The following is a 19501-nucleotide window of genomic DNA, read 5'->3' as shown; positions in this document are numbered from 1 at the left end:
TCATGAAAGTTGTGTTGGTTTTCTCCTTTTTAAGTGATGGCTTCTTGGTCTATTGCCCAGGCTGGCCCCAAACTCCTGGGTTCAAGCAATCCTCCCTCCTCAACCATCAGAGAAGCTGAAACTAAAGGAGTGTACCACTGTAGCCATACAGTTTTCTCCTTTTGTTTACCAATTATAATAAATAAAAGAGGCTGCAGTGGGGTACAGTGTTACATGCCTGTAATCCCAGCTACTTGGGAGGCTGAGGCAAAGGATCCCAAGCTTAAGACCAGTGGGCAATTTAGCAAGACCCTGTCTCAAAATTAACACTTGTAAAGGGCTGGGGATGTATCTCAGTGGTAGAGTGCTCCTGGGTTCAATAACCAGTATCTCAAAATAAATGAACAAATAAATAAATAAGACTACATACATATTCGAGAGTATCTGCATACCACCATCTACATCTGGAATATGCCTATTTGTTACTCTTACAGACTACTTCAGTTGTATGAAAGCAATTTTAATCATTGTTCAGTCTGTTTAGTTGATGGGATTCCTGATATTTTGCAGAGTAATGCTAAATAGGAAATGCTCTTCAGGAGTGGATTTCAGCCTTAGCCAGGGTATGCTGAAGAATCTAGAAACACTTCTCTCACAGAAAAGAAGAAAAAAGTCTTTCCAAGGAGATACAAACACACACACATGCGAGCACACAACACACACACACACACACACATGTGCACACACCCAGAAATACACATACTTTTCACCCTGCTGAAATGCATTGTTTTTCTTTCTCAAACTTATAGTGACAAATGAAAACTTTAGCTGTATATTTGTATATGTATATGTGGAAATTACAACATTACTGCCAACACTGATATTTTGTCTAGAATTATTAGAATTGAAGACTATTTTTAGTGTAAAGCAAGGCTAATCATTGTAAGCAGAAAAATCAAATGACAGAGAATCTGTAGTTTCTTAGGAAGAAACGTTTCTATTAGATTCTTTTTCAGAAATTTACTAAAGATGATTGTGGCATGTGTTTATTTGTAGGGACTGGTAACATCTGAACATACCAAACCAAACAGGCAAACTTTTGCACCATTGCAACCACATTTTACCACAGAGGAATGCCACTATACAAGGATTCCAGGCAGGCTAAAAAGAAAAAGAGTTGATTAGACCTCAGACTATCCACTGAACGGGATGACGGCCACAGCTGCAGTGGAGACACCAAAAATGGAGAAGAGTGCCTCCAAGGAAGAGAAGCAGCATCCAAAGCAGGACAGTACCGAGCAGGGAAATAATGATTCTGAAGAGTGGATGAGCTCTGAGAGTGACCCTGAACAGTTGAGCCTTAAGAGCAGCAACAACAGCAGCTGCCAACCTGGAGATGGTCAGCTGAAGAGAAAGGAGATGCCCTCCAAGCCACACCGCCAGCTCTGTCGATCACCCTGCCTGGATCGTCCAAGTTTCTCCCAGAGCAGCATTTTACAGGATGGTAAACTCGACATAGAGAAGGAATATCAAGCCAAGATGGACTTTGCTCTAAAGCTGGGCTATGCTGAGGAACAGATTCAATCAGTGCTGAATAAACTGGGTCCAGAATCACTTATAAATGATGTATTGGCAGAGCTTGTCAGACTTGGGAACAAAGGTGACTCAGAAGGGCAGGTCAACTTGAGTCTATTAGTGCCCCGTGGGCCTGGCTCCAGAGAGATTGCAAGCCCTGAATTGTCTCTTGAAGATGAAATAGACAATAGTGACAATTTGAGGCCAATTGTCATTGATGGAAGTAATGTGGCTATGAGGTAAGACTAGTGATTTTTTTTCTCTCTTAAAAAAAAAAAACCTGTCCTAAGCTCATATAAATTGTATTCCTTTGAAAAGAAGCCCTTAGTTGTTGTCTGTGTCTTGTAGACAGAGTCTATCATAATGCTGTCCTTGCTTTTTCTCTTTCCTTTGAAATTGCTACAAATTTATTTTCAGGTGTTTTGAAATCAGCTCTGATAATCAGTGATGCTTCAGAGGAGTCATAGCCCTTTAGCTCTTGGGGTCTGCTGTCACATCCTTACTTAGCTAGACTAATCATCCTGAAAATGCTGTCTTCATAGTTTCACTTGGAGACTTACTTACTGTCAGCAATGCTAAATTGCTCTTCTGCCAATTTTGGATCCCCTTGTCTGTCTCTGAGACTCCTTATGATCTGACCTTTTCCTCTTCCCATTTGAACACACCTATAATACTTATTGCATTTATATCATCCTTTTTAATGGTCTCCATATAAATTATGCTGATTTATAGTCCCTTTCCTGATACTCATTTCCCAACCTAAAAATGGCCTCCTTACCTTCATACTCTTCAAGTTGAACCATCTTCACAAAGGTTTTCCTGATTTTTATGATCTCATCAATTATCTCTGAGCTACAATTCCTCCAGTACACTGAAGAATAGACCCCAAATATGTCCAAAACTTAATCCTTAGAACCTATGAAAACATTATCTTATGTGAGAAAAAGGACTTTGCGGTTACATTTGTGTTAGGATCTTGAGAGAAGGAGATTAATCATCATCAAGGTGAATCAATGTAAGCACAAGAGGTCTTTATTAGAGGGAGCAGCAGGATAAGAATAAGTAATAGGAGATGCAATGGAGGAAATAAAAATCAATAGTATAAGAAAGGGGCCAGTAACCAAGGAATGTACATGGCCACTAGGAGCTGAAAAAGACAAGGAGATAGATTCTCCTCTGAGGCCTGCAGAAAGAATGCAGCCTTGTCAACATCTTGATTTTAAACTTCTAACCTCTTGAACTATAAGAGAACAATCAGTATTATTTTAAGCCACTAAGTGCCAAATACTATCAGCAATGAGATACTAATATAGTACCAGTAGTGCCTATATATGTTATTCTATACTCTTATGTGATTTTTTTATTTCATGTCAGAGAGCCTCACTAATCCCTTCTATTTCCCAAGTGAATTGTCATCCAACCTCTGCTTAAAATGCCCAATAATCAGGATCCTACTTCCCATCAGGTCCACCATTGCTTGATGGATTCACTTGCATTCCTTAAATCATACAAAACCAGAACAAAATAAAAGTGTCAGTCTGGAAAGTTTTAAATTATATTACCCCATTGTCTTTGAGGGTGTCAGTCTAGAAAGTTTTAAATCATATTATCCCATTGTATTTGAGGACAAGGAACTTGCTTTATGCATCCCTTATTTTTCCTACAACATGTGGCCCAGTATCAGGTGCTCCTAATGAGGTACAAGAAGTAGAGGTGGAAGTTAAGTCTTAAGAATCATACCATTGGCTGGCATGGTGGCACATGTCTGTAATCCCAGCAGCTCAGGAGGCAGAGGCAGAAGGATTGTGAGTTAAAAGCCAGCTTCAGCAATTTAGTTATGCCCTAAACAATTTAGCGAGAGCCTGTATCAAAAATTAAAAAAATAAAAAAGGCTGGGGATGTTGCCCAGTGGTTAAGACCCTGGGTTCAATCCCCAGTACTGAAAAAAAAGGAACCATACCATTTCTATCTACAGGAATAGCTTGGCAGGCTATCTGGAAGTACATTTTAGTATATAGTCATGTTTAATCCACATAGCAACTTTATTCTACAGATTTGAAAACTGAAACTAAAAAGTTTAAATGATCTCTCTTAATGTACATAACTAGTAATTAGCAAAGGAATTACTATAACTTAAGACTTCAGGCTTTGAATGAATGAAAGACTGACATTTATGAATATATCTATTTTATGCCAGGTCTTTTTTTTAAAAGAGAGAGAGAGAGAGAATTTTTAATATTTATTTTTTAGTTTTTGGCAGACACAACATCTTTTGTTTGTATGTGGTGCTGAGGATCGAACCCGGGCCGCACACATGCCAGGCAAGCGCGCTACCACTTGAGCCACATCCCCAGCCCTATGCCAGGTCTTTTTGCATATGTAATTTAATCCTCACTGAAAATCCCACCACAATGGACTAATTCATTTCATTTTTGGAGGTGAGGAGGCTCGGGGTTTAGAAAGATTAAATAACTGTCCAAGGTTATATAGGTAATAAGTATCAAAGCTTAGAATCTGACTCTAATCCTCTTTTGATACAGCATCATGCAGTATTGTGTAGCCATTAATGTTATTAAGAATATTTGGCATTTCTACTAGTAGCAGAGAATACATTTACAGATTTTCTAATTTTTAAATCCTGATGGCATCAACACAAGGTGTATAAAGCAGACAAAACATCATCCCTGTTTTAATGAGGGGAAACCAGAAGTATAATAACAAGAAAGCTAAATGACCCAAATATAGCACTACAGCAATCAAAATGATGCAGTGGATCAATTAAAAGCAGAGGATGATTTTTTTACTCAAAAGTGAAAAAAAAAAAAGAAGTATCTCAGCTCTTCTCCTAATAGTCATAAGCTAGAGTGATTCTTAAGGTTAATGGGTATATGACCTGCCCAACTTAATCTCTGCCCACACCAGACCACCCAGAACACCAGAGACTGGGCCTATTTCCCAAAACCTGCCCTTCTTAATGGGTTTTGTGTTTTAGAGTTGGAGATAAAAAGAAACCAGGTTTCTTAGGGATTTTGACTTTATGGTGATATAAGATTTTCCTTGTTCAATGATCCCTGAGGATGAAGGACATTCTATAGTTACTTTGTTTGGAAAGAATAGTGAAGAGATTAATTACATAGGTGATTAGTTTGAACATATCTAGTCTGTGCCGGTAGCAAATTATGTCTTGATGTGTTGCTTTGCTAAATTAAAGGTACTTCACATGAGTTTAATAAAGCAAAAAAAAATTACTACTCAACTTTACTTTAATAGCATATTAAGACAGTACATAGTGGACCACATAATTTCTTTAGTTGCCAACTATGAGCTGGGCATCATGGCACATACTGAATTCCCAGCTACCTAGGAGCCTAAGGCTGGAAGATCAAAAATTCAAGGCCAACCTGGGAACTAGTAAGAACCTGTCTCAAAATAAATTTTTTTTAAAAAAAGAGCCAGTGATGTAGCTTGTTGGTAGAATGCTTGCCTCTCATGTGTGAGACCCACAACTCAATACTCTGTACCAGGAAAAAAGAAGTGTTGCCAAATCTGTCCTTGTTAGTGTCTTTCTTATCTGGCCAGGTTACTTACCTACAGATCCCACTTATTCTCCAATCACATTTCACATGGTCAAAGTTCAGTGCTATAATCCACTTATGAATTCAGTACTGTTCTTAATCTAGTTTTCCCCATTAGCTGGCTATAGCTTTACCATGAGATTTGTATTTCTTATACAAATTACATGTTAACATCTGTTGTTCCTCAGCATGTTGGATAAGCCTATGTTTAAATTATGATACTTTGTTTGCCATTGATGGCATTTGTTTAACATTTGAAGTGGTGTACCTGTGATTCACATACTGTGAATATGCTAAGATATGTGCTAAGATCCTAAAGGGTACATTCATTCTGAGAGCTGTTTCCTTTGGGAGGAAAAATCCAATTCAGAGGAATTGGACTTTGAAATGTAAATGGCACTGGATTCTTTGTTAAGTCTGAAAGAAGCTCAAATATTTGAACCCTACTAAAAAATTGCAAGGGAGAAGCCAGCTATGCAGAATTTTGCTTGATAGCCTGGATCATGATATGTTCCTAAAGCAGTTTACAAGACAAAGTGAGGAGTAGTTTCACCAAGATTCAAGTTTCACTGTGACTGCAGGTTCTGAGCTTTTTAGCCTTTTTAAATTGCAAAATGACCTTTTATATGTTTGGGCAAAAATGGGTTATCTTGCAAGCATTACTTTATTGCTTTCTTTTTAAAAATAAATCCATTCCTTAAACATTCATTGGGCACTAAACTTTGCATACTGAACTCTTTTGTAGGTCTTCCTTGCTACTTTGATTAATATTACCTTCTGATTCTTACTGGGCATTTCACAGTATGTATCATGGAATGCTCAGTATGTACTCATGGAATGCTCCAATGGCATAATTTTTAACAATTCTCAGTATGTAAAGAAATTGATATAAAAATCAAATGTATCAAAATATTGGCAGTGTTGTTTCTGGGTGGTAGTAAAACAGTTGGATCTTCAGGGTTTTCTTTATATTTTATACATTTTCCACATTCTATGCCATAAGCATATACATTTCTAATGATACAATATTTAAAACAAAGAATTTGGAAGTATAAAATATAAAGTTGTAGTATTCAAGAAAAAAAGTTATTCTTGTATTTATTTCTGGACCTAAACAATGTTTAAAACAAGATTATAGTACTGCAAAGCCAAACAAAGTGAAATTTCATCCCCTTCCTCTAAATTACCTTTCTAATGATACTTTTGGTGATTTTCCCAAGTTCTGTTTTTTATTTTTCTTCCAGTACTGGGAATTGAACCCCATGCTTTGCACATGCTAGACAAATGTTCTGCTACTGAGCTACATCCCCAGCTCTTTTTAAAAATCAATTCCCTGTCTTTTTATTAGTTCCTTTTAGTTATGCATAATATTGGGGGAACCATGAAATGAATCTGACCAAACTTTACTATGCACATATATGAATATATCACAGTGAATGTCACTTTTATGCAAACCATAATGCACTAATTTAAAAAATACTACAAATAGATAGAATAAATATCAGTAGATTAGAGGAAAGGGAACAAAGGGAGGGAGGAGGGGAGAGAAAGGGAAGTACTAGGGATTGATGTGGAGCAAATTATATTCCATCCGCACGCAATGAATGTCGAAATGAACTCAGCTCTTTTTTTTAATTTTATTGTGAGACAGAGTCTTGCTGAATTGCCCAGATTAGCCTTGAACTTTTAATCTTCCTGCCTCTGCCCCAGTAGCTGGGATGACAGGTGTGCAAATTCACACATGGCTCCTTTGTTATTCTTTATATTTACCATCACTATAGTGGGGAAAACTCACAAGTGGACATCTTCCCTATCTGTCTGTTTCATGTTGGGTTTATCCAATATTAACCCTATAAATGCTGGGCTTTCTCATTAAACAATTTTTAGAAGCAATCAATGGTAGCTGTTTCCAAAGCTGTCTTGGAGTGTATTGGCAGTTAAATGTACCCCCGTTTTTCCTTAAGTATTTTTGACTTTGAGTAGAGTAATATAATTGCTCTGTGGTAGTCACTGAGTACTTTTAAGATGGCTAGCATATGCTTAGAAATGTTAACCAAATCAGTTAATAAATTTTTGCAATGTGCCAAAAAAGTGATAAAATAATGGGAAGTCTTGCAGTGCATGTATTCATGAGGCTCATGAGATTATATGTGAATTCACCCAAAGGGAAAAATATGTGTAATTAGAGCTAATTTCTGTTGGAGCTGAGTAAGAGTGCCAGTAAGAAAGAGAAGAATCTAACATGAGAAGACCCATCATATTGTCTTTTTCAAAAAAATAATGTTGATACTAGTCTCTAGATTTTTTAACATTTATTTAGTTGTAGATGAACACACAATATCTTTATTTTTATGTGTTGCTGAGGATCAAACTCAGTGCCTCACACATGCAAGGCAAGTGCTTTACCACTGAGCTACAGCCCCAGCCCCGCCCCCCATCATATTGTCTTAATGTGCCTACCAACAAAACAGTTCTTGTCTCTTGATTAGTCTTGTTTAACAAACAACATCCACTTGATTTTGATAGAATTGGTGCTTGTATGCCAATTTGTTTTTCCACTGGAGCAGTTAATTAACTATAATTTAGTGTGATTTATGTATATGTTAGAGCACCTGATACCATGCTAAGGGATCATCATTTTCACAGCCAAACTAGACACAAAACTAGTACACAATTTTTGAGTTTTGAAGATGATGGCAATAGATACTATGCATCTTTTCCCTATTTTTCTGCTAATTTTCCTTCTTCCAATTTCCATTCAGAAATTGGAAGAAATTGGCCTTTTAAATTTGAACAGTGTTTATTCCTATAAGTAATTGTGATAGAATTTCATCTCTTATTATATCATTTCTGGTTATAAAAGAGTGCTTGGTTTTTTTGAGGGAATTTTAGAATTAGGGAAAGAAAATAAGTCACTAATAAACATCTAACACATAATGGCAATTAATGTTTTATGTATCTCTTTCTAGTATTTTTCTAAGTTTATATATGGATTTTTTTCTGCAAAATTGGTATTACAAAATGGGCACTGTGGCACTTGTCTATAGACCTGACTACTCAGGAGCCTGAGACAGGAAGATTGCTTGAGCCCAGGAGTTCAAGGCCAACCTATGCAACACAGCAAGACCCCATCTCAAAAAAAAAAAAAAAAAATTAAGACCATACTCATATGTAATCTCAATGCCATATATCCTTTCTTCTCTTTTATAGAATTTTATTGTGAATTTTTCTTATACCTTAAATTTTTCAAAAATATGATTTTAGTGCTTTATATTTAATTAAGCAAATATATGTGATAAACATTTTCTGTCAACATTTCTGTATGTATCTTTTCCTGTCATGTTATTTTTAAGCTTAATAACTCATCTCCAACTAATCCTCCATGTAACCCTCTGGTAAAGCCTCCACTATTTTTCCATCTGTTGTGAATATCTGAATCTTTGGGAAAAGTTGGCAATAGAAATAGTGAGAAAATGAAAACAATAATAGGAAATGGTCACCAAGGCTACTATAGGAGTGGTTATTAACCATCTGTGGCCTTCTGTGAAGTTTATAATGTGGCAATATTTGTGACAATTTAATTTTTAAAAGTTTGATTTGCTCTTTTAAAAATACATTCTTTGGGGCTGGGGTTGTGGCTTAGTGGTCGAGTGCTCACCTAGCCCATGTGAGGCACTGGGTTTGATCCTCAGCAGCACATAAAAATAAATAAAGTCATTGTATCCATCTACAATTAAAAAAAATTTAAAAAATACATTCTTTGGACTATAATGCTAATCCCAGCAATTTAGGGGACTGAGACAGAAGGATCACAAGTTCAAGGTGCTGTCTCAAAGTAAAAAATAAATTTAAAAGGTCTGGGGGTATAGCTTGGTGGCAAAGCTCAGTTGTAAAATCCCCAGTACCCAAAAATTGTTGTGAAAAAAAAATTAATTTTTGGCATCATCAAGGAATAAAAAATATGTGTTGTTAATCCCTTGATGTTAATCCCTTGGGCTTTTCAGTGGTTTTTTTATTGTTTTTTGTTTGTTTGTTTGTTTGTTTGTTTGGGGGTTTTGTTTTTATTTTTTGTTTTTTCTATCTGTTGTTAATCCTCTTTCCTCTTATTCTCTATTTGTTCCAAAGTCATGGGAATAAAGAAGAGTTCTCCTGTAGAGGAATACAACTTGCTGTGGATTGGTTTCTAGATAAAGGCCACAAGGATATCACTGTATTTGTGCCTGCTTGGAGAAAGGAGCAATCCCGCCCTGATGCACCAATTACAGGTATTATTTCAAATAAGACATTTCTTGTCATCTATAGGCAAAGCTAGCAAGAGAGTTTAGAGAGAAGCTGATGGTCCCAATTTAGATTAATATTTTTCTAAGTTGTTAAGTATACTTTAAATGTCTCTTCTTAAGTATATTTCTTAAACACTCACTAGATTTATTTATATTTTTCATTTCTTGCAGGACTAGGGATCAAACCCAGAGCCGCACATATGCTAGGCAAGTGCTCTACCACTGATCCACATTCCCACCCTTTAAGGGTAGTTTTGATAAAGTGATCCATATAAAACCATCATTGTTTAGTGGCATGTAGTAGTTAGAGATAACTTCAATTCAGCAAACAATAAAGCTCATAGTTGAAAAACTGCTTTTCTATTTGATCATAGACTTCAGACTACAGAGGTATGAATCTGACTATAAACATGACTGAAATTTTCAAAAAACTAAAGAAACCATGAGAGACAATGGATCTCATACTGTACCAGAGAAGTGATTATGGGATTGCAAAGTAGGAGGTAGAAAGTCCCAAGACAGAACCAACTTAACCATGAAGCATAGTAAGCTGAAAGCCTAGGGCTGATGATATTTCTAAAGTTCCACAAAAAATATTTTTATTTTGACATCAAAAGAAAAAATGAATATGATATTGGATGTATAATAATTTAACTGAATTATGGTTGACTTTATACCAATGTAGTTCTAAGATTAAATTTTGGGGCTGGGGATGTAGCTCAGTGGTAGAGTGCTTGCCTAGCATGCACAAGGCCCTGGGATCAATCCCCAGTACCAACAAAAATTTAAAATAAACTGAAAATTTTAATATTTCTTTATGGAAAATGGAGTTCATGAAGGCAAAAGTGCCCAAGGTCTTCAAAAGTATAAATGTAGTCTTCTTAATGGCAGTAAAGTGTTACTATGTTCATTTACAATGATAAACGCAGTCAAAAATTCCTTACAGAATTTAAGAGCATATAGACCCCAGTCCACTGAGCATTAGGTCTTGCCCATTGTGCCTAATGAGAAATTCCAGTGAATGGCTGTCTGATCTGTGTGTGGAGCTGTCTGCTATCTGCTGAACAGGCTTCCAAGCCTCAGTCTGAGATCATATACTGGCCCTACTCAAGCCCAACTAAAAAGCTTTCTCTCCTCAGCAATCAAAATTCCAAATAGAAAGGGGGTCAGTACTCAAATTCTATAGCCTGATTTTCCACCTGAGTTTTGTCCTTCCTTCAAGCAGAAGCCAAAAATGTAAGTCCTTAGGATTGATGCTTTATTTTCCTCCTGACAGACATATCCTCAACTACTGCCCTGTTTTCTTCATCAGCCCAAAAGCTAGTGCTGGGGTAGGGGGTGTAGCTTGATAGTAGAGTAATTGCCTAGAGGTTTGAGGACCAGGGACCAGGGTTTGATTTCCAGAAACACACACACATACACACACACACACACACACACAAATAGAGGCTGATCCTTCAGCCAAAGTGCAAAATACTAGGATAGCCAGGTGCAATAGCACATGCCTGTTAATCCCAGCAACTTGGGAGGCTGAGGCAGGAAGATCCCAAGTTGAAGTACAGCTGCAGAAACTTACCAAGGTCCTGTCTCAAAATAAAAAGTAAGAAAGGACTGGGGATGTTGCTCAGTGGTAGAAGCAACCCTGGGTTCAATCCCCAGTATGACAAAAAAAAAAAAAAGAAAGAAAGAAGAATGTAGGATATCAATCAGTGTTACTACTCATTCTTCATGGTAGTTTTAAAAAATTAAATGTGACTGAATCCAGTTCCTTCATTCTATCTGAAGGAGGTGACTTTATCTAAGGTCACAATTCAATTTTGATATCATGGCCAGAAATTGAGCCCACTTGCTGTCTTAAGGATAAATAGTGGGGCTGGGGATGTGGCTCAAGCGGTAGCGTGCTTGCCTGGCATGCGTGCGGCCCGGGTTCGATCCTCAGCACCACATACAAAACAAAGATGTTGTATCCGCCGATAACTAAAAAATAAATATTAAAAAAGTTCAAAAAAAAAAAAAAAAAAAAAAAAAAGGATAAATAGTGTATTCATCTAACTCTTTTATTTGTAATTGTAATATGGGGATAATGGTGTTAAGTTCCAAACATGATTTCTATTCTGTGGCATATAATCATATTTCAACAGATCAAGATATTCTACGTAAACTGGAGAAGGAAAAGATTCTTGTCTTCACACCATCCCGAAGGGTCCAGGGCAGAAGGGTTGTCTGCTATGATGACCGGTTCATAGTCAAATTGGCTTTTGATTCTGACGGCATCATTGTATCCAATGATAACTACAGAGACCTTCAAGTTGAAAAGCCAGAATGGAAGAAGTTTATAGAGGAGCGGTTGCTGATGTATTCTTTTGTGAATGACAAGTGCGTTTTGTTCCAATAGGCTCTGAATAGCCTATATCCATGTTACTAGTAGGAACAAATTTCATTTCATTTCAATAAACATTTATTGAACACTTATTGTGTACCATGCATGATGCTGGTTGCCATGGAGATAAAAGACTAAATGAAAAACAGGACTCCCACCCAAGGGGTTCAAAGTATAGTGGAAAAGACCAAAAAAAGGCCACCCAATGTGTTGTGATAAGCACTACAGTTAACTTTTATTTTTAATTTGTCCATGTGAAGTGATAAGAGAAAGCTTCCTAGGGAAGATAACATTTGAAATGAAGTTTACAGATAGAGGAGGGAGGGCTGCTGGACACAACAGGTGTAGAGAACAATATGAATAAAGCTATGAAGGAGTGAACATGGGTGGCATGTAGGGGGAACCCAGCAGATATGCCAGTATGGTTGGAACATATAATCCATGGAAGAATGATGCATAGGGAAAAATTATTCTTTCTATGTGATCCAGTAGGAATGAAAGGCAGAAATGCTGGGTTAACAAAAGATAGACTTGAGGCAGGAAGGACAGTTAGAAGGCTGTCACAATAGAACAGAGAAGAGGTAATGAAGGTCTGAAATTCCCATAAGAGGTAGCATAGGGACAGAAGGAAAGACATTCACCCATTGCTTGCTTGCTTTCAGATTTATGCCTCCAGATGACCCTTTAGGACGTCATGGACCAAGCCTTGAAAATTTCTTAAGAAAGAGACCTGTCGTTCCTGAGCATAAGAAGCAACCATGTCCTTATGGTGAGTACCTATGTGCAGAACTGAGCTCTGTTCTAAGGGAATACTTTTCTTTTCCATATTTCCCTTTCAAATGGGAAATCTTGGCTTGTCCATTTTCTGTGAGATAAAGTTCTTGTCTTCTTGTACTCTCAGTTAAGCATTTAAAGAAAAACCTTAGAAACTGCTTGAGGAAAAGGAAACCAAATTGAAGGGAAAACTAGTTGCCACTCATTAAAATAACACATGTGCTTTAGTGCTTAAGGACCAAACATTGTTGTGGAGAACAGAGAAATGCAGAAACCTACCTGACTTCCTGAAGCAGAAAAGGCAATATCAAATTGGGTTTGGCCCAAGAAGAACATATCTCTCAGGCAGGTTACTGAACCTTCTGTCAATTGGGAAAACTCTGTTCTTCTGATCTGTGCTTTCCAGTTGCCAAAAACTTTATTTTCATTGTTTTTTATATTTTTTAGTACAGTTTTCTACAGTATATTTGTACTTTACCCAAGTCCCTCTGATACAAAGTATATGAGCCTAACTGCAATATGGCCTGCTTGGTCTGAGATTATTTTTGATGTTTTCTCTTTGTTTGGGGGGTGAGCATTTTGTTTTTTTCCTCAACATTTAAATCACAGAGTATTTCCATACCCTGTAACTCTTCATTACAATGATCTTATAATAGAGACATAATTATGAAGCTTGTTTACAGAAGGGGAAAATGAGGCTCAGGGGGAAAGTATCATGTACTAAGGTCACACGGCCCAGTGAGGGATATGGCTATAATTGAAACTTGGGTTCTACTAGCCTCCAATCCTGTGTTCTTTGCACTGTACCATACTGCCTTCCTTTACTCTAGGCTGCCTCAGCATGCAGATTATCCCTAGGCCAAGTTGCACATTACCAGAAATGCAAGACTGTTCAACTGCTCAGCTGATTCCTCCCCAGCTTTTCACTTGCTCCCTCTCATCTCAGTGTGTGATGCTTCTTGGTGTTGTCTGTCTCTCATCTTTGTGGACAGTTAATTTTCTGCCTTAACCTCAAAGTGTCTGATCATAACCTGGGTGACCAGTTTATTACAACAGTTTCTGGCACAGAGGGTTACACCACTATGAGAGAGAGTCTTAACCCAAGGCATTATTTTTCAGGCAAAAAATGCACCTACGGCCACAAGTGCAAATACTACCATCCGGAGCGGGCCAACCAACCCCAGCGTTCGGTGGCTGATGAGCTCCGCATCAGTGCCAAACTATCCACAGTGAAAACCATGAGCGAAGGCACCCTAGCCAAGTGTGGCACAGGGATGTCTAGCGCCAAAGGTGAGATAACCTCAGAGGTCAAACGTGTGGCCCCCAAGCGCCAATCAGATCCCAGCATCCGGTCTGTGGCTGTGGAGCCTGAGGAATGGCTGTCCATTGCCCGTAAGCCTGAGGCCAGCTCTGTCCCCTCACTTGTGACCGCCCTAAGTGTTCCCACAATCCCACCCCCCAAAAGCCATGCAGTGGGTGCACTCAACACCCGTTCGGCCAGCAGCCCAGTGCCAGGATCCTCTCATTTCCCCCACCAGAAGGCCTCATTGGAGCACATGGCCAGCATGCAGTACCCCCCTATCCTGGTTACCAACAGCCATGGGACCCCTATTAACTATGCTGAGCAATACCCAAAGTTTGAGTCCATGGGGGACCATGGCTACTATTCGATGTTAGGCGACTTCTCCAAACTGAATGTCAACAGCATGCACAATCGAGAGTACTACATGGCTGAAGCGGACCGGGGGGTGTATGCTCGGAATCCCAATCTCTGTCCTGACAGCCGCATGAGCCATACCAGGAACGACAACTATTCTTCTTACAACAACCTGTACTTGGCTGTAGCTGATACCCATCCTGAAGGCAGTTTGAAGCTGCACCGCTCAGCATCTCAGAACCGTCTTCAGCCTTTTTCTCATGGTTACCATGAAGCCTTAACGAGAGTGCAGAGCTATGGCCCAGAGGATTCCAAGCAAGCCCCCCACAAGCAATCAGTTCCCCACTTAGCCCTGCATGCCCAGCTCCCAGCAACTGGAGCACGATCCAGCTGTCCTGGAGACTACCCCATGCCTCCCAATATCCATCCTGGGGCAACTTCACAGTCAGGCCGTGCCCTGGTGATGACACGGATGGACAGTATTTCTGATTCTCGCCTCTATGAGAGCAACCCCATGAGGCAAAGACGACCTCCTCTGTGCCGTGAACAGCATGCCAGCTGGGACCCGCTGCCCTGTGCAACTGACTCCTATGGCTACCACTCCTATCCCTTAAGTAACAGCCTCATGCAACCATGTTATGAGCCAGTCATGGTACGGAGCGTGCCTGAAAAGATGGAGCAGCTTTGGAGGAATCCTTGGGTTGGAATGTGCAATGATTCCAGGGAGCATATGATCCCAGAGCACCAATTTCAGACCTACAAAAACCTCTGCAATATTTTCCCTTCTAACATCGTTCTTGCAGTGATGGAGAAGAATCCCCATACAGCAGATGCCCAGCAACTGGCAGCCTTGATTGTTGCCAAGCTTAGGGCTGCACGTTGACATGACAAAGGACTTGTTCCTTTATACACATATGAATATTAATGCTAATAATACACTAATACTATGATCATAGTAACTAATAATTTGCATTGCGCTTTAAAAGTTAGGAGTGTTTACATCATTTAAGCGCATAACGACCCTGTGAGGTAGGTTTTACTATAAAGAAGGCAGCTGAAACTCAGTGAGATTAAGTGACCTACCAAGGTCGTGCTGCTAGCAAATGACCAAGTCAAGACACACACCCAAGTCCTTTGACTCCAAGTCCCCTGTCCTTTGCACTGCACCATGCAGGTAATGGAGGACAAAACCCAAGGGGAGAGGCCTAAATGCAAGAAGCCCCAAGGGATTCCATTACCAGTGTTTTCAAATTACGGATAATATATCCAATTTGAAGAGCAAAAGCATCAGGATCAGATCATATGTTGTATTAACCTTTTATGTTTTTTAAATAGAAACATTTAAAGATATTTAAAAGTAAACACATACTTTATTGCATGGATATTTGCTAATTCACTCTCTTTATTAATGAAATTATAAGGTCACATTGAATCTTCTAGAGCTATATTTAAAGCCTACTGTTAGCAATTATATTGCATGTATGAATATATATATTTGATTTTTGATGTGTGTATGTGTGTATCTCTGGTATAAATTTTTATATAGTGATGAGAAGGTAGACTGTACATAGTCCTTAGTCTATAGCTGTATAGATCATGAATCTGACTTGATGATTTTGTCACGTTTCATAGTTTCAACTAGATTGAAAAGTAAAATTAAATGCCAATATTTGAACATTGCTTTCTTAGGCACCAGAGTGAACCAGCTATATTTCCTTTGCACTTTTTACTTGCCAATGTTTATTAACAGTTCTTAACTTCCAAGTCTCTTCACCTCAACAAATTAGGGGACAGGTTACAGCCTTCTGCAGAGGAGATATTGGATAAGCTCAAGTTCCACACATAGTATATGTGTACTACACAAGCGCAGAAGAGTCTGACCAGAACTAAGGGACTTACTTCCAGAGTCCACTCCCCTTATCCCAGGAAAGATGGCCAAACCCATGTGGCATTAAACGATGAATACAAAAGCTTCACACAAGGAGGGACTAATGGATGCTTTTTGGACTTCTGACCTATGCAGTATTCAACATCACAGGATAAAATGTAATGGAAGACAGTGCATAGCCATGTAATCCACTTTCTCCTGCTGTTCACCCTTTGGGCAATAAGGTCAATCACTGGTGGAGCAGAATTTCTTTAGGAAACAAACCAGGGGATTTTCTAAGTGGAAAAAGACAGCTTCTAAAGGGGATGCTGCATTTTTGCTAATTGCTGGCTCAGTTATGCACTTCAAATCCCTGCAAAGAGGGTGCACTTGCCATTAGATAATTCTTAGATGCATCACTAAAGATGACTTTGGGGTTGGGTGGCACCATTTGCGCAATTTGTATCTTGCTCAGGGTGGGAACCTTTGTAGCTAAATGCCTCTAGAAGAGGTGTTTATTGTTTTTTTTTTTTAAGCTGCACTAAATGAACCCCCTTTTTGAATCCACTGTATATTTTAACATTTTGAACCATGACCAGCTCACTATTTCTTGAGCTGGAAATTGCTAACTTCTATGGTCGTTTTTTCATGAAAGTTGAGAAGGCCTGGCCTTGGCCTTTTGTTTCTTCATGAGAAGGTGTGACACTGCCTATAAATGTTTCTTACTGTGAAACACTCCGAATGTGAGGCTGTAGTCAGGGTTGTTTCTGGTAGTTTGACAATGGCTTGCATGCTGCTTTCTGTCTCTGTCCAAGTTGATCAACACTGCATCTTAACCAATGCTTTCTTCACTTAACCACAGCTTCACATTCATCTCCTACCCTCTAATCTTCCCATCCCCCAGCATACTGATTAAGTGTAAAAGTATTTTTCTATCAGATAGGTCCCCAGAGAGTGACAGTTGCCACTGCAGACCTTGCTATTTCATACACCACCACTTCATACCTTCAACTTCTTGGACCTTCTAAATCTGCCCCATGTCTAAATAAGGGTATTTGACAATCTCAGATTATCGCAATGCCTTTGTGCTAGTTCATCTTCCTACCAAAAATCATCAATGGCACTGCAGTCTCCACTAGCTGCACAATTGACAGGGAAGCACAAGATTAATCTTGTCAGCTGCAATTCATCTTCAACATGTCCATACTTAGTACTCAAAATATTGTAAGCTCCTCCCAATACAGGAAATATTTTTAAGGAAGCATATGTATTTCTTATTTCCTAAAAACAATTGTCATTTTTCTCCTTTCATAAAATGTGTATGAACCAAAGTGGCTAGGAGCAATGCCTCAAAAAACCAGAAATGACCTTTTGTTGATACAAATTGTATCTCTTTTTTTTCCTGACTGTATAGAAACAAATGTACAAAACTCATCTTAAACTAGGTTTGGTACTGAATTTTCACCATGATATCTGTGGCACTGTGTGTCACAGGGAAGTAACCCAGGGGTCGTGAGGGAGCTTTTATTTCCAAAGGGCAGTAGTAGTTTATAGACAAAGACAATTTTTCAAGGCCTCTTTATTATTAGGTGCACAGCTATTGTGTGTCCAATTTCAAACATTATATTGCGTAAGTTCTCTTTAGGCTATTTAATGTGTCCTTCAAAAGGGGAGTTTGTGTAAAAAGTGTCAATGTTAGTGAATCATCTGCAAGAATCTATAATGGAGCTGTACAACTATGAATGCGCAAATCCAAGCTTGGCTCTTAGTTAAATTATAGTAGAGTGACATTTTCTTTATATTGGAGGTCTGCATACTTCTTGACTTTTCCATTTCTGTCTATAATTATAAAAACAGCAAATAACAAAGAGCATTGGGACCCCCTCGGCTCCCTTGATAATAACAGCCTCCTTCATGGGGCTAAGCATGTGTCCTTCAGGATACTTACCTCCAAGCACTTAGCAGGGGTTACTGCACAGTGTTTTGTGTGATTTTCAAGAAACAGTATATTTTGCAAGAGGTGCTTTGTAATTTAAATTCTCTCACTGATTTTTCTGACCTCATAGCAAGTCTGTGCCTGTTCAGGCCTTAGATTTTGTAGATTCTGTGACTTTTTTTTTTCCTTTTGTGACTTTGTTGTTGTTTTCATTTTGACCTTAGGACAAATGTGACCCTGGAGTAGCATGGTCAATTCAGGGTACCCTTTCTATAAGACAGCTCAAAGAGTAGGAGCCTTTTCAAATGTAACATTGAACCACTGCACTCTCTTAAGGTGCCAGGTATAGAAGGGAGAATGATAGATATGACAGATGCTTATGGAAATGGTCTACAAAACTTTTCTTCTTCTAAATAATGAAACACACAGCATGGTTTTCTCCCCTCCCTCTTTCTTCCTACCCCCTGCTAGTTTTTAGGAGAATACTTCTCTAAAATTCATTTTTTCTATTTTGGAATAAATCATCTTTATATAGGAATTCAATCATTGATGTCCATTAACCTTTGTCACTGAGTTTTCTTCTAACACAGAAGAGTTCATTTTGAGAGGCACTCAGTTACCATTCTATCTATGTTGTAATTATGGGACTTTGTACAAAATGCCCTTTTTGAGGGCCAACAATTTCAATACACTTTGTTTTACTCTGTGAACCAGGTCTGGATCTGCACAGGGAAAGTAATGCCGAGCTGTCCAAAGAGCCCTGCTCAGGTCTCCTCCTAACCTTTTTCTGCCTTCCCCAAGTTTGCTTCTCCTCAGGTCTGATACTGAGGAGTGCATAGTCTTCAACTGAAAAGGCACTAGTTATCATTGGAAACCAAACCAGTACATTTCTGGAACCTGCTTATCTAAAGTAGTCAATGCCTTTGTAAAGACTCAGCATATTCAATATCTATTGTATTATGGCCAGCTATATACATAGGCAGATTGACTATTTTTAGTCCTGGTTTGTGTATCATTGAGCTATAGTAGTTTGCTTTATCCATTTGTGGGATTAAACAATACTGTTTAATGGTTGTAAACTTTTATAAAACCTCTTTGGGTTTCTTGTTTGACCCAAACATAATGTAAGTCTCAATGACAAAATACACAGAGCCAACAAGAGGTGAGTGAAATATATCCCTTCCCCAGTTTTGTCTGCCCCTATAATGCATGTGCAGTGCTTCATAATATGTTCTCATTAGCATGAATATGCTATGACTATTTCATAAGGTTTCAATTTGTTTCACCTATAATCGTGATGGAAAATGCTATATTGTTGACAACAATGAACTGTAACCACTCTTATTTATTGCATAAACTATTTGTCTATTAATCACTAAGGACTCTTTCTTTAAGAACATTAATGACAAAAATCATACTATATATATATATATATATATATATATATATATATATATATATGTATTCCAGTTTGTTCG

General features: G+C 38.4%; 1 protein-coding gene across 15 annotated transcripts in view; it reads left to right on the top strand.

Annotated features, from left to right (window-relative positions):
- The window catches only part of Zc3h12b (zinc finger CCCH-type containing 12B), a 270812-nt gene extending 253341 nt beyond the window's left edge, over positions 1–17471 (top strand). For all 15 annotated transcript variants that reach the window (XM_058578244.1, XM_046440400.2, XM_046440401.2 and 12 more), the window contains 5 exons: positions 1036–1793; positions 9255–9394; positions 11551–11785; positions 12452–12558; positions 13683–17471. In XM_058578244.1, the coding sequence (XP_058434227.1) occupies positions 1189–1793; positions 9255–9394; positions 11551–11785; positions 12452–12558; positions 13683–15103 (2508 nt within the window). In that variant the 5' untranslated portion in view covers positions 1036–1188 and the 3' untranslated portion in view covers positions 15104–17471. The remainder of the gene's footprint in view (positions 1–1035; positions 1794–9254; positions 9395–11550; positions 11786–12451; positions 12559–13682) is intronic.
- The last annotated feature ends 2030 nt before the right edge of the window (positions 17472–19501 follow it).

The sequence above is a fragment of the Marmota monax genome, unplaced genomic scaffold (genome assembly GCF_021218885.2).
Source record: "Marmota monax isolate L192 unplaced genomic scaffold, Marmota_monax_Labrador192_F-V1.1 WCK01_AAM20220418_F8-fsc00134, whole genome shotgun sequence".
In the NCBI taxonomy this organism is placed as follows: Eukaryota; Metazoa; Chordata; class Mammalia; order Rodentia; family Sciuridae; genus Marmota; species Marmota monax.
This window is presented reverse-complemented; position numbering and strand designations above follow the sequence as displayed.